Source organism: Oncorhynchus masou, chromosome 2, assembly GCF_036934945.1.
Source record: "Oncorhynchus masou masou isolate Uvic2021 chromosome 2, UVic_Omas_1.1, whole genome shotgun sequence".
Classification (NCBI taxonomy): Eukaryota; Metazoa; Chordata; class Actinopteri; order Salmoniformes; family Salmonidae; genus Oncorhynchus; species Oncorhynchus masou.
The window spans coordinates 2,667,085-2,683,331 of NC_088213.1; the positions used below are offsets into that span (position 1 = coordinate 2,667,085).

General features: G+C 41.7%; 1 protein-coding gene across 1 annotated transcript in view; it reads left to right on the plus strand.

Annotated features, from left to right (window-relative positions):
• The window catches only part of LOC135552136 (ATP-binding cassette sub-family C member 12-like), a 75,631-nt gene extending 64,477 nt beyond the window's left edge, over window positions 1–11,154 (plus strand). The window contains exons 7-13 of the mRNA XM_064983569.1: window positions 284–457; window positions 1,646–1,793; window positions 4,822–4,970; window positions 8,414–8,521; window positions 9,319–9,567; window positions 10,171–10,242; window positions 11,026–11,154. Of these exons, the coding sequence (XP_064839641.1) occupies window positions 284–457; window positions 1,646–1,793; window positions 4,822–4,970; window positions 8,414–8,521; window positions 9,319–9,567; window positions 10,171–10,242; window positions 11,026–11,154 (1,029 nt within the window). The remainder of the gene's footprint in view (window positions 1–283; window positions 458–1,645; window positions 1,794–4,821; window positions 4,971–8,413; window positions 8,522–9,318; window positions 9,568–10,170; window positions 10,243–11,025) is intronic.
• Window positions 11,155–16,247: the final 5,093 nt, after the last annotated feature.

Consider the following 16,247-nt stretch of genomic DNA (forward strand, 5'->3'; position numbering starts at 1 on the left):
TCTTTTTCCCCTCTCCTCTCTCTCTCCCTCTCTCTCTCTCTCTCTCCTTTCTCTCCCCCCCGCTCTCTTTCTCTCTCTCTCCTCTTTCTTTCTCTCTCTCTCTCCTCTCTCTTCCCCCTCTCCCTGCTCGTCTCTTTTTCCCCTCTCCTCTCTCTCTCCCTCTCTCTATCTCTCTCTTCTTTCTCTTTTCCCCGCTCTCTCTCTCTCTCTCCTCTTTCTTTCTCTCTCTCCTCTCTCTTCCCCCTCTCTCCGCTCGTCTCTTTTTCCCCTCTCCTCCCTCCAGATGATCAACGTGCTGACCAGTGATGGCTACCGGATGTTTGAGGCTGTGCTGTTTGGTACCTTCCTGCTATGTATCCCTGTGCTACTGATCGCCTGTATGATCTACGCCTGCTACACCCTAGGATACACGGCCCTCATAGGAGTCTCTGTCTACCTCGTCTTCATCCCCATACAGGTACTAACCCTCATAGGAGTCTCTGTCTACCTCGTCTTCATCCCCATACAGGTACTAACCCTCATAGGAGTCTCTGTCTACCTCATCTTCATCACCATACAGGTACTAACCCTCATAGGAGTCTCTGTCTACCTCCTCTTCATCCCTAAGCAGGTACTAACCCTAACCCTCATAGGAGTCTCTGTCTACCTCATCTTCATCCCCATACAGGTACTAACCCTCATAGGAGTCTCTGTGTACCTCATCTTCATCCCCATACAGGTACTAACCCTCATAGGAGTCTCTGTCTACCTCATCTTCATCCCCATACAGGTACTAACCCTCATAGGAGTCTCTGAGACTGACCAGTGTGCTATTCTGTTGTCTGTAGTTTTCATGGCCAGACTGACCAGTATGTCGTTGTGTTGTCTGTAGTTTACCATGGCCAGACTGACCAGTATGTTGTCGTGCTGTCTGTAGTTTACCATGGGCCAGACTGACCAGTATGTTGTCGTGCTGTCTGTAGTTTACCTTGGGCCAGACTGACCAGTATGTTGTCGTGCTGTCTGTAGTTTACCATGGCCAGACTGACCAGTATGTCGTTGTGTCGTCTGTAGTTTTTCATGGCCAGACTGACCAGTATGTTGTTGTGTTGTCTGTAGTTTACCATGGGCCAGACTGACCAGTATGTTGTCGTGCTGTCTGTAGTTTACCATGGCCAGACTGACCAGTATGTCGTTGTGTCGTCTGTAGTTTACCTTGGGCCAGACTGACCAGTATGTTGTTGTGTTGTCTGTAGTTTACCATGGGCCAGACTGACCAGTATGTTGTTGTGTCGTCTGTAGTTTTTCATGGCCAGACTGACCAGTATGTCGTTGTGTTGTCTGTAGTTTACCATGGGCCAGACTGACCAGTATGTCGTTGTGTCGTCTGTAGTTTACCTTGGGCCAGACTGACCAGTATGTCGTTGTGTCGTCTGTAGTTTACCTTGGGCCAGACTGACCAGTATGTCGTTGTGTCGTCTGTAGTTTACCTTGGGCCAGACTGACAAGTATGTCGTTGTGTCGTCTGTAGTTTTTCTTGGCCAGACTGACCAGTATGTCATTGTGTCGTCTGTAGTTTTTAATGGCCAGACTGACCTGTATGTCATTGTGTCGTCTGTAGTTTTTCATGGCCAGACTGACCTGTATGTCGTTGTGTCGTCTGTAGTTTTTCATGGCCAGACTGATCCAAGTGTTCAGGAGGAAAGCGGTGAGCGTCACAGACACCCGTGTCCGCACCATGAACGAGGTTCTCACCTGCATCAAACTCATCAAGATGTACGCCTGGGAAACCTCCTTCGAAGAGAAAATCACCGGTGAGGAAGACCAGGGTCACCACAGGGTGGTAGGAAGTAGTCTAAACAGGACACTGAAGGTGTTTATTGCACAAATACCATTTCCTGATAACATAGTAATGTGTAGATCTGCATGAAAGAAAACACATTTTCAATCCTTTTTAGATGTAATTTTAAAGCAGAAATATTTGAAAAAGTTCAAAGGTGTGTAGACTTTCTACAGGCAGTGTACATACTAGTATATTATTAGAGTTCTATATTATTAGAGTTCTATAGTCACTGTATATACTAGTATATTATTAGAGTTCTATAGTCACTGTATATACTAGTATATTATTAGAGTTCTATAGTCAATGTACATACTAGTATATCATTAGAGTTCTGTAGTCACTGTACATACTAGTATATTATTAGAGTTCTCTAGTCACTGTACATACTAGTATATCATTAGAGTTCTAGTCACTGTACATACTAGTATATTATTAGAGTTCTATAGTCACTGTACATACTAGTATATTATTAGAGTTCTATAGTCACTGTACATACTAGTATATCATTAGAGTTCTGTAGTCACTGTACATACTAGTATATTATTAGAGTTCTCTAGTCACTGTACATACTAGTATATTATTAGAGTTCTGTAGTCACTGTACATACTAGTATATTATTAGAGTTCTATAGTCACTATACATACTAGTATATTATTAGAGTTCTATATTATTAGAGTTCTATAGTCACTGTACATACTAGTATATTATTAGAGTTCTGTAGTCACTGTACATACTGGTATATTATTAGAGTTCTATATTATTAGAGTTCTGTAGTCACTGTACGTACTAGTATATTATTAGAGTTCTGTAGTCACTGTACATACTAGTATATTATTAGAGTTCTATAGTCACTATACATACTAGTATACCATTAGAGTACTATAGTCACTGTACATACTAGTATATTATTAGAGTTCTACAGTCACTGTACATACTAGTATATTATTAGAGTTCTGTAGTCACTGTATATACTAGTATATTATTAGAGTTCTACAGTCACTGTACATACTAGTATATCATTAGAGTTCTGTAGTCACTGTATATACTAGTATATTATGAGAGTTCTATATTATTAGAGTTCTACAGTCACTGTACATACTAGTATATCATTAGAGTTCTGTAGTCACTGTATATACTGGTATATAATTAGAGTTCTACAGTCACTGTACATTCTAGTATATCATTAGAGTTCTAGTCACTGTACATACTAGTATATTATTAGAGTTCTATAGTCACTGTACATACTAGTATATTATTAGAGTTCTAGTCACTGTACATACTAGTATATCATTAGAGTTCTATAGTCACTGTACATACTAGTATATTATTAGAGTTCTAGTCACTGTACATACTAGTATATCATTAGAGTTCTATAGTCACTGTACATACTAGTATATTATTAGAGTTCTGTAGTGACTGTACATACTAGTATATTATTAGAGTTCTATAGTCACTGTACATACTAGTATATTATTAGAGTTCTGTAGTGACTGTACATACTAGTATATTATTAGAGTTCTGTAGTCACTGTACATACTAGTATATTATTAGAGTTCTGTAGTGACTGTACATACTAGTATATTATTAGAGTTCTGTAGTCACTGTACATACTAGTATATTATTAGAGTTCTATAGTCACTGTACATACTAGTATATCATTAGAGTTCTGTAGTAACTGTACATACTAGTATATTATTAGAGTTCTAGTCACTGTACATACTAGTATATTATTAGAGTTCTATATTATTAGAGTTCTGTAGTCACTGTACATACTAGTATATTATTAGAGTTCTGTATTATTAGAGTTCTAGTCACTGTACATGCTAGTATTTTATTAGAGTTCTATATTATTAGAGTTCTGTAGTCACTGTACATACTAGTATATTATTAGAGTTCTGTATTATTAGAGTTCTAGTCACTGTACATACTAGTATATTATTAGAGTTCTGTATTATTAGAGTTATGTAGTCACTGTACATACTTGTATATTATTAGAGTTCTATAGTCACTGTACATACTAGTATATTATTAGAGTTCTGTATTATTAGAGTTATGTAGTCACTGTACATACTTGTATATTATTAGAGTTCTATAGTCTCTGTACATACTAGTATATTATTAGAGTTCTGTATTATTAGAGTTATGTAGTCACTGTACATACTTGTATATTATTAGAGTTCTATAGTCACTGTACATACTAGTATATCATTAGAGTTCTATAGTCACTGTACATACTAGTATATCATTAGAGTTCTAGTCACTGTACATACTAGTATATTATTAGAGTTCTATAGTCACTGTACATACTAGTATATTATTAGAGTTCTGTAGTCACTGTACATACTAGTATATCATTAGAGTTCTAGTCACTGTACATACTAGTATATTATTAGAGTTCTATAGTCACTGTACATACTAGTATATTATTAGAGTTCTGTAGTCACTGTACATACTAGTATATCATTAGAGTTCTAGTCACTGTACATACTAGTATATCATTAGAGTTCTAGTCACTGTACATACTAGTATATCATTAGAGTTCTAGTCACTGTACATACTAGTATATTATTAGAGTTCTGTAGTCACTGTACATACTAGTATATCATTAGAGTTCTAGTCACTGTACATACTAGTATATCATTAGAGTTCTGTAGTCACTGTACATACTAGTATATTATTAGAGTTCTCTAGTCACTGTACATACTAGTATATCATTAGAGTTCTAGTCACTGTACATACTAGTATATCATTAGAGTTCTAGTCACTGTACATACTAGTATATTATTAGAGTTCTAGTCACTGTACATACTAGTATATTATTAGAGTTCTAGTCACTGTACATACTAGTATATCATTAGAGTTCTAGAACATTTGATATAAATCTCTATTAGAGCGTTGTTTACAGTGTATACAGTGTGTTTGGATATAGTGCCATATAAAGGGAATAGGGATCCATTTTGGACACATTCCATATCTGCCGTCCTGTGTTTCCCCATCAGACATCAGGAAGAATGAGAAGCAGCTGCTGGAGATGGCTGGCTACATCCAGAGTATCAACTCCTCCATCACAACCATCATCCCCACCCTGGCAACCATCCTCACCTTCGTTGTCCACACCATGCTGGGCCTGCCCCTCAGCTCCTCGGAAGTGAGTAGTATACCTAATGCCTAGTCCTAATGCCTGGTCCTAATACCTAGACCTAGTCCTAATACCTAGTCCTAATACCTAGACCTAATACATAGACCTAATACATAGACCTAATGCCTAGTCCTAATGCCTAGTCCTAATATCTAGTCCTAATACCTAGACCTAATACCTAGTCCTAATAACTAGACCTAATAACTAGACCTAGTCCTAATGCCTAGTCCTAATATCTAGTCCTAATACCTAGACCTAATACCTAGTCCTAATAACTAGACCTAATACCTAGACCTAGTCCTAATGCCTAGTCCTAATACCTAGTCCTAATACCTAGACCTAGTCCTAATACCTAGTCCTAATACCTAGACCTAATACATAGACCTAATGCCTAGTCCTAATGCCTAGTCCTAATATCTAGTCCTAATACCTAGACCTAATACCTAGTCCTAATAACTAGACCTAATACCTAGTCCTAATAACTAGACCTAATACCTAGACCTAGTCCTAATACCTAGACCTAGTCCTATTACCTAGACCTAATACCTAGTCCTAATACCTAGTCCTAATACCTAGCCCTAATGCCTAGTCCTAATACATAGACCTAATACCCAGACCTAATGCCTAGTCCTAATACCTAGACCTAATGCCTAGTCCTAATACCTAGTCCTAATGCCTAGTCCTAATACCTAGTCCTAATGCCTAGTCCTAATACCTAGTCCTAATGCCTAGTCCTAATACCTAGTCCTAATGCCTAGTCCTAATACCTAGACCTAATACCCAGACCTAATGCCTAGTCCTAATACCTAGACCTACCACCTAGACCTAGTCCTAATAACCTAGTCCTAATACCTAGTCCTAATCCCTAGACCTAATACCTAGACCTACCACCTAGACCTAGTCCTAATGCCTAGTCCTAATGCCTAGTCCTAATGCCTAGTCCTAATACCTATTCCCAATACATAGTTCTAATGCCTAGTCCTAATACCTAGTCTTAATATCTCGTCCTAATACATAGTCCTAATACCTAGTCCTAATACCTAGACCTAGTCCTATTACCTAGTCTTAATACCTAGTCTTAATACCTAGTCCTAATACCTAGCCCTAATGCCTAGTCCTAATACCTAGTCCTAATACCTAGACCTAGTCCTATTACCTAGTCCTAATACCTAGTCCTAATACCTAGTCCTAATACCTAGCCCTAATGCCTAGTCCTAATACCTAGTCCTAATACCTAGTCCTAATGCCTAGTCCTAATGCCTAGTCCTAATACCTAGTCATAATACCTAGACCTAGTCCTATTACCTAGTCCTAATACCTAGTCATAATACCTAGTCCTAATACCTAGTCCTAATACCTAGTCTTAATAACTAGACCTAATACCTAGACCTAGTCCTAATACCTAGTTCTAATGCCTAGTCCTAATACCTAGTCCTAATACCTAGACCTAATACCTAGACCTAGTCCTAATACCTAGTCCTAATACATAGTCTTAATAACTAGACCTAATACCTAGACCTAATACCTAGTCCTAATGCCTAGTCCTAATACCTAGTTCTAATACCTAGTCCTAATACCTAGACCTAGTCCTAATACCTAGTCCTAATACATAGATCTAATGCCTAGTCCTAATACCTAGTCCAAGTCCTAATGCCTAGTCCTAATACCTATTCCTAATACCTCGTCCTAATACCTAGTCCTAATACCTAGACCTAGTCCTAATACCTAGTCCTAATACATAGATCTAATGCCTAGTCCTAATACCTAGTCCTAATGCCTAGTCCTAATACCTAGTCCTAGTCCTAATACCTAGTCCTAATACATAGATCTAATGCCTAGTCCTAATACCTAGTCCTAATACCTAGTCCTAGTCCTAATGCCTAGTCCTAATACCTAGTCCTAGTCCTAATACCTAGTCCTAATACATAGACCTAATAACTAGACCTAATACCTAGTCCTAGTCCTAATACCAAGGTCTAATGCCTAGTCCTAATATCTAGTCCTAGTCCTAATGCCTAGTCCTAATACCTAGTCCTAATACCTAGTCCTAATAACTAGACCTAATACCTAGACCTAGTCCTAATACCTAGTCCTAATACCTAGTCCTAATACCTAGTCCTAATACCTAGTCCTAATACCTAGACCTAATGCCTAGTCCTAATACCTAGACCTAATACCTAGACCTAATACCTAGTCCTAATACCTAGTCCTAATACCTAAACCTAGTCCTAATACCTAGTCCTAGTCCTAATACCTAGTCCTAATACCTAGTCCTAGTCCTAATGCCTAGTCCTAATACCTAGTCCTAATACCTAGACCTAATACCTAGTCTTAATACCTAGACCTAATACCTTGTCTTAATACCTAGACCTAGTCCTAATACCTAGTCCTAATACCTAGACCTAATACCTAGTCCTAATACCTAGACCTAATACCTAGTCCTAATACCTAGTCCTAGTCCTAATACCTAGTCCTAATACCTAGACCTAGTCCTAATACCTAGACCTAATACCTTGTCTTAATACCTAGTCCTAATACCTAGTCCTAGTCCTAATACCTAGTCCTAATACCTAGACCTAGTCCTAATACCTAGTCCTAATACCTAGACCTAGTCCTAATACCTAGTCCTAATACCTAGTCCTAATACCTTGTCCTAATAACTAGTCTAATCATACTGAGTAGTATGTCTATAGTATGTAGCTCAGCAGGCTAACATAGTCAGCTATGAGTACAGTAGGACCTAATGAAGGGCTTTTAGCTCAGAGGGCTAACATAGTCAGCTATGAATATAGTAGGACCTAATGAAAAGCTTTTAGCTCAGCAGGCTAACATAGTCAGCTATGAGTACAGTAGGACCTAATGAAGGGCTTTTAGCTCAGAGGGCTAACATAGTCAGCTATGAGTACAGTAGGACCTAATGAAAGGCTTTTAGCTCAGAGGGCTAACATAGTCAGCTATGAGTACAGTAGGACCTAATGAAAGGCTTTTAGCTCAGAGGGCTAATATAGTCAGCTATGAGTACAGTAGAACCTAATGAAATGCCTTTAGCTCAGAGGGCTAACATAGTCAGCTATGAGTACAGTAGGACCTAATGAAAGGCCTTTAGCTCAGAGGGCTAACATAGTCAGCTATGAGTACAGCAGTATTCAGAGAGATAACCATCTTGTGGTGTGTACTGTACTGCAAAGTCATGTCTCTTACTGTGTTTTACCAGGCTGTTACCATAATCACCATCTTGTTTTTACCAGGCTGTTACCATAATCGCCATCTTGTTTTTACCAGGCTGTTACCCTAATCGCCATCTTGTTTTTACCAGGCTGTTACCATAATCGCCATCTTGTTTTTACCAGGCTTTTACCCTAATCACCATCTTGTTTTTACCAGGCTGTTACCCTAATCGCCATCTTGTTTTTACCAGGCTGTTACCCTAATCGCCATCTTGTTTCTACCAGGCTTTTACCACAATCGCCATCTTTAACTCCATGCGGTTCTCCCTGGGTTTGCTGCCGTTCTCTGTCAAAGCCATAGCCGAGGGACTGGTATCGCTAGCCCGGCTAAAGGTGAGCCTCCTCTCCTTTAAAACATTATCAATCATCAACTTCATCCTCTTACTGTATATCATGAAGCACGTGTCCTAGGCATTTCTGTTATCAGTCTCTTTGTAGCATGAAGATAAGCTCTGTGTGTTTACTGTGTGTGTGTGTGTTTACTGTGTGTGTGTGTGTGGGTTTGTCTACTTTGTATGTGTGTAAATCTACATGTTTACATTTGTGATTATTTGTGTGTGTGTGTGTGCCTGCGTGTGTGGGGGGTGGGGGTGTGTATGTGTTTGTGTGTGTGTGTGTGCCTGCTTGTGTGTGTATGTGTGTGTGTGTGTGTGGGGGGGGGGTTGTGTATATGTGTATGCATGCGTGTGTGTGTGGGGGTGTATGTGGGTGTGTGCGTGCCTGCGCATGTGTGTGCCTGCTTGTGTGTGTGTGGGGGGTTGTGTATGTGTGTGTGCTTGCGTGTGTGTGCGTGTCCACTCTCTGTGTGTGTGGGGGGTTGTGTATGTGTATGTGCGTGTCCACTCTGTGTGTGTGTGTGTGTGTGTGGGGGGGGGGGGGGGTTGTGTATGTGTGCGTGCGTGTGCGTGCGTGTGCGTGTCCACTGTGTGTGTGCGTGTGCGTGTTCACTCTCTGTGTGTGTGCGTGTGCGTGTCCACTCTCTGTGTATGTGTGTGTGCATGTGCGTGTCCACTCTCTGTGTGTGTGCGTGTGCGTGTGCGTGTCCACTCTCTCGGTGTGTGCGTGTGCGTGTCCACTCTCTGTGTGTGTGCGTGTGCGTGTGCGTGTCCACTCTCTCGGTGTGTGTGTAGAAACTGCTGATGACACAGAACCCAGACTCGTACCTGGTCCAGAGACACGGGTCCTCCTCGGCCCTGGTCATGGAGAAGGCAACATTCACCTGGGCCAGGCCTGAAGGACAGACAACCACTACGGCACCAGGCACCACAGCCTCTCTGAACGGAGGGAAGGTGGAACCACAGGGCCAGAACGGGACTCACACACCAGGCAAGACCGAGGCCAAGCCCACCCTGAGAAACATCTCCTTCAACCTGCCTAAGGTAGGTGCTGGTTGGGGTTAGATAGGGCTTTTGATTGGGTTAGATGGGGTGATTGGGGTCTGGGTTAGATAGGGCTTTTGATTGGGTGAGTGGGGTCTGGGTTAGATAGGGCTTTTGATTGGGTGAGATGGGGTGAGTGCGGTCTGGGTTAGGTGGGGTAAGCAGGGGTCAGAGTTAGATGAGGTAAGCAGGGGTCAGAGTTAGATGAGGTAAGCAGGGGTCAGAGTTAGATGAGGTAAGCAGGGGTCAGAGTTAGATGAGGTAAGCAGGGGTCAGAGTTAGATGAGGTAAGCAGGGGTCAGAGTTAGATGAGGTAAGCAGGGGTCAGAGTTAGATGAGGTAAGCAGGGGTCAGAGTTAGATGAGGTAAGCAGAGGTCAGAGTTAGACGAGGTAAGCAGGGGTCAGAGTTAGATGAGGTAAGCAGGGGTCAGAGTTAGATGAGGTAAGCAGGGGTCAGAGTTAGATGAGGTAAGCAGAGGTCAGAGTTAGATGAGGTAAGCAGGGGTCAGAGTTAAGATGAGGTAAGCAGGGGTCAGAGTGAGATGAGGTAAGCAGGGGTCGGAGTTATGTGATTGATTACTGATGACTGTTTGACGTTTCAGGGAAACCTGCTTGGTATCTGTGGCAACGTGGGAAGCGGGAAGACATCGCTGATATCGAGCATCTTAGAACAGGTTTGCTTGAAAGTGTTTGTTACCACTTATCAGGTAAATCTTCACGTACACAAACAACACAAACAATACAAACAACACAAACAATACAAACAACACAATCAATACAAACAACACAAACAACACAAACAACACAAACAATACAAACAACACAAACAACACAAACAATACAAACAACACAAACAACACAAACAATACAAACAACACAAACAACACAAACAATACAAACAACACAAACAATACAAACAACACAAACAATACAAACAACACAAACAACACAAACAACACAAACAACACAAACAATACAAACAATACAAACAACACAAACAACACAAACAACACAAACAATACAAACAACACAAACAATACAAACAACACAAACAACACAAACAATACAAACAACACAAACAATACAAACAACACAAACAATACAAACAACACAAACAATACAAACAACACAAACAACACAAACAACACAAACAATACAAACAATACAAACAACACAAACAATACAAACAACACAAACAATACAAACAACACAAACAATACAAACAATACAAACAACACAAACAATACAAACAACACAAACAACACAAACAATACAAACAATACAAACAACACAAACAACACAAACAACACAAACAACAAAAACAATGCATGCCACATAGATTAAATGCATCACTATGAATGAAAATTGGCAGACATGGTAAAATGAATTGTCTCGTCCAAAGATTCTTCCAAAAGGTGTATTGAGTCATGTTTTGTGTTGCGTGATATGTTGCCCAGATGCACCTGCAGCATGGTTCAGTCACAGCAGACGGAGAGTTTGCCTACGTTTCCCAGCAGGCCTGGATCTTCCACGGTACGGTCCAAGACAATATCTTGATGGGGGAACCCTTCAACCAGACCAGGTAATGTTACTGTGGTGTGTTCTCCTTTACTCTACCTGGCCAGGTAACGTTACTGTGGTCTGTGCTCCTTTACTCTACCTGGTCAGGTAATGTTACTGTGGTCTGTTCTCCTTTACTCTACCTGGCCAGGTAATGTTACTGTGGTCTGTTCTCCTTTACTCTACCTGCCAGGTAATGTTACTGTGGTCTGTTCTCCTTTACTCTACCTGGCCAGGTAATGTTACTGTGGTCTGTTCTCCTTTACTCTACCTGGCCAGGTAACGTTACTGTGGTCTGTGCTCCTTTACTCTACCTGGTCAGGTAATGTTACTGTGGTGTGTTCTCCTTTACTCTACCTGGTCAGGTAATGTTACTATGGTCTGTTCTACTTTACTTTACCTGGCAAGGTAATGTTACTATGGTCTGTTCTCCTTTACTTTACCTGCCAGGTAATGTTACTGTGGTCTGTTCTCCTTTATTCTACCTGGCCAGGTAATGTTACTGTGGTCTGTGCTCCTTTACTCTACCTGGTCAGGTAATGTTACTGTGGTGTGTTCTCCTTTACTCTACCTGGTCAGGTAATGTTACTGTGGTCTGTGCTCCTTTACATTACCTGCCAGGTATTGTTTATGCTGGTCTGTTCATCTTTACTTTACCTGGCAGGTAATGTTACTGTGGTCTGTTATCCTTTACTCTACCTGGCAGGTAAAGTTACTGTGGTATGTTCTCCATTACTTTACCTGCCAGGTGATGTTACTATGGTCTGTTCTCCTTTACTCTACCTGGTCAGGTAATGTTACTGTGGTCTGTTCTCCTTTACTCTACCTGGCCAGGTAATGTTACTGTGGTCTGTTCTCCTTTACTCTACCTGGCCAGGTAATGTTACTGTGGTCTGTTCTCCTTTACTCTACCTGCCAGGTAATGATACTGTGGTCTGTTCTCCTTTACTCTACCTGGCAGGTAATGTTACTGTGGTCTGTTCTCCTTTACTCTACCTGGCAGGTAATGTTACTGTGGTCTGTTCTCCTTTACTCTACCTGCCAGGTAATGTTACTGTGGTGTGTTCTCGTTTACTCTACCTGGTCAGGTAATGTTACTGTGGTCTGTTCTCCTTTACTCTACCTGCCAGGTAATGTTACTGTGGTCTGTTCTCCTTTACTCTACCTGGCCAGGTAATGTTACTGTGGTCTGTTCTCCTTTACTTTACCTGCCAGGTAATGTTACTGTGGTATGTTCTCCTTTACTCTACCTGCCAGGTAATGTTACTGTGGTCTGTTCTCCTTTACTCTACCTGTCAGGTAATGTTACTGTGGTCTGTTCTCCTTTACTCTACCTGGCCAGGTAATGTTACTGTGGTCTGTTCTCCTTTACTCTACCTGCCAGGTAATGTTACTGTGGTCTGTTCTCCTTTACTCTACCTGGCCAGGTAATGTTACTGTGGTCTGTTCTCCTTTACTCTACCTGGCCAGGTAATGTTACTGTGGTCTGTTCTCCTTTACTCTACCTGCCAGGTAATGTTACTGTGGTCTGTTCTCCTTTACTCTACCTGCCAGGTAATGTTACTGTGGTCTGTTCTCCTTTACTCTACCTGGTCAGGTAATGTTACTGTGGTGTGTTCTCCTTTACTCTACCTGGTCAGGTAATGTTACTGTGGTCTGTTCTCCTTTACTCTACCTGGTCAGGTAATGTTACTGTGGTCTGTTCTCCTTTACTCTACCTGGCCAGGTAATGTTACTGTGGTATGTTCTCCTTTACTCTACCTGGCCAGGTAATGTTACTGTGGTCTGTTCTCCTTTACTTTACCTGGCAGGTAATGTTACTGTGGTCTGTTCTCCTTTACTCTACCTGCCAGGTAATGTTACTGTGGTCTGTTCTCCTTTACTCTACCTGGTCAGGTAATGTTACTGTGGTCTGTTCTCCTTTACTCTACCTGGCCAGGTAATGTTACTGTGGTCTGTTCTCCTTTACTCTACCTGGTCAGGTAATGTTACTGTGGTCTGTGCTCCTTTACATTACCTGCCAGGTATTGTTTATGCTGGTCTGTTCATCTTTACTTTACCTGGCAGGTAATGTTACTGTGGTCTGTTATCCTTTACTCTACCTGGCAGGTAAAGTTACTGTGGTATGTTCTCCATTACTTTACCTGCCAGGTAATGTTACTGTGGTCTGTTCTCCTTTACTCTACCTGGCCAGGTAATGTTACTGTGGTCTGTTCTCCTTTACTCTACCTGGCCAGGTAATGTTACTGTGGTCTGTTCTCCTTTACTCTACCTGCCAGGTAATGATACTGTGGTCTGTTCTCCTTTACTCTACCTGGTCAGGTAATGTTACTGTGGTCTGTGCTCCTTTACATTACCTGCCAGGTATTGTTTATGCTGGTCTGTTCATCTTTACTTTACCTGGCAGGTAATGTTACTGTGGTCTGTTATCCTTTACTCTACCTGGCAGGTAAAGTTACTGTGGTATGTTCTCCATTACTTTACCTGCCAGGTAATGTTACTGTGGTCTGTTCTCCTTTACTCTACCTGCCAGGTAATGTTACTGTGGTCTGTTCTCCTTTACTCTACCTGGCCAGGTAATGTTACTGTGGTCTGTTCTCCTTTACTCTACCTGCCAGGTAATGATACTGTGGTCTGTTCTCCTTTACTCTACCTGGCAGGTAATGTTACTGTGGTCTGTTCTCCTTTACTCTACCTGGCAGGTAATGTTACTGTGGTCTGTTCTCCTTTACTCTACCTGCCAGGTAATGTTACTGTGGTGTGTTCTCGTTTACTCTACCTGGTCAGGTAATGTTACTGTGGTCTGTTCTCCTTTACTCTACCTGCCAGGTAATGTTACTGTGGTCTGTTCTCCTTTACTCTACCTGGCCAGGTAATGTTACTGTGGTCTGTTCTCCTTTACTTTACCTGCCAGGTAATGTTACTGTGGTATGTTCTCCTTTACTCTACCTGCCAGGTAATGTTACTGTGGTCTGTTCTCCTTTACTCTACCTGTCAGGTAATGTTACTGTGGTCTGTTCTCCTTTACTCTACCTGGTCAGGTAATGTTACTGTGGTCTGTTCTCCTTTACTCTACCTGCCAGGTAATGTTACTGTGGTCTGTTCTCCTTTACTCTACCTGGCCAGGTAATGTTACTGTGGTCTGTTCTCCTTTACTCTACCTGGTCAGGTAATGTTACTGTGGTCTGTTCTCCTTTACTCTACCTGGCCAGGTAATGTTACTGTGGTCTGTTCTCCTTTACTCTACCTGGTCAGGTAATGTTACTGTGGTCTGTTCTCCTTTACTCTACCTGCCAGGTAATGTTACTGTGGTCTGTTCTCCTTTACTCTACCTGGTCAGGTAATGTTACTGTGGTCTGTTCTCCTTTACTCTACCTGCCAGGTAATGTTACTGTGGTGTGTTCTCCTTTACTCTACCTGGTCAGGTAATATTACTGTGGTGTGTTCTCCTTTACTCTAACTGGCCAGGTAATGTTACTGTGGTCTGTTCTCCTTTACTCTACCTGCCAGGTAATGTTACTGTGGTCTGTTCTCCTTTACTCTACCTGGCCAGGTAATGTTACTGTGGTCTGTTCTCCTTTACTCTACCTGGTCAGGTAATGTTACTGTGGTCTGTTCTCCTTTACTCTACCTGGTCAGGTAATGTTACTGTGGTCTGTTCTCCTTTACTCTACCAGGTCAGGTAATGTTACTGTGGTCTGTTCTCCTTTACTCTACCTGGCCAGGTAATGTTACTGTGGTCTGTTCTCCTTTACTCTACCTGCCAGGTAATGTTACTGTGGTCTGTTCTCCTTTACTCTACCTGCCAGGTAATGTTACTGTGGTGTGTTCTCCTTTACTCTACCTGCCAGGTAATGATACTGTGGTCTGTTCTCCTTTACTCTACCTGGCAGGTAATGTTACTGTGGTCTGTTCTCCTTTACTCTACCTGGCAGGTAATGTTACTGTGGTCTGTTCTCCTTTACTCTACCTGCCAGGTAATGTTACTGTGGTGTGTTCTCGTTTACTCTACCTGGTCAGGTAATGTTACTGTGGTCTGTTCTCCTTTACTCTACCTGCCAGGTAATGTTACTGTGGTCTGTTCTCCTTTACTCTACCTGGCCAGGTAATGTTACTGTGGTCTGTTCTCCTTTACTTTACCTGCCAGGTAATGTTACTGTGGTATGTTCTCCTTTACTCTACCTGCCAGGTAATGTTACTGTGGTCTGTTCTCCTTTACTCTACCTGTCAGGTAATGTTACTGTGGTCTGTTCTCCTTTACTCTACCTGGTCAGGTAATGTTACTGTGGTCTGTTCTCCTTTACTCTACCTGCCAGGTAATGTTACTGTGGTCTGTTCTCCTTTACTCTACCTGGCCAGGTAATGTTACTGTGGTCTGTTCTCCTTTACTCTACCTGGTCAGGTAATGTTACTGTGGTCTGTTCTCCTTTACTCTACCTGGCCAGGTAATGTTACTGTGGTCTGTTCTCCTTTACTCTACCTGGTCAGGTAATGTTACTGTGGTCTGTTCTCCTTTACTCTACCTGCCAGGTAATGTTACTGTGGTCTGTTCTCCTTTACTCTACCTGGTCAGGTAATGTTACTGTGGTCTGTTCTCCTTTACTCTACCTGCCAGGTAATGTTACTGTGGTGTGTTCTCCTTTACTCTACCTGGTCAGGTAATATTACTGTGGTGTGTTCTCCTTTACTCTAACTGGCCAGGTAATGTTACTGTGGTCTGTTCTCCTTTACTCTACCTGCCAGGTAATGTTACTGTGGTCTGTTCTCCTTTACTCTACCTGGCCAGGTAATGTTACTGTGGTCTGTTCTCCTTTACTCTACCTGGTCAGGTAATGTTACTGTGGTCTGTTCTCCTTTACTCTACCTGGTCAGGTAATGTTACTGTGGTCTGTTCTCCTTTACTCTACCAGGTCAGGTAATGTTACTGTGGTCTGTTCTCCTTTACTCTACCTGGCCAGGTAATGTTACTGTGGTCTGTTCTCCTTTACTCTACCTGCCAGGTAATGTTACTGTGGTCTGTTCTCCTTTACTCTACCTGCCAGGTAATGTTACTGTGGTGTGTTCTCCTTTACTCTACCTGGTCAGGTAATGTTACTGTGGTCTGTTCTCCTTTACTCTA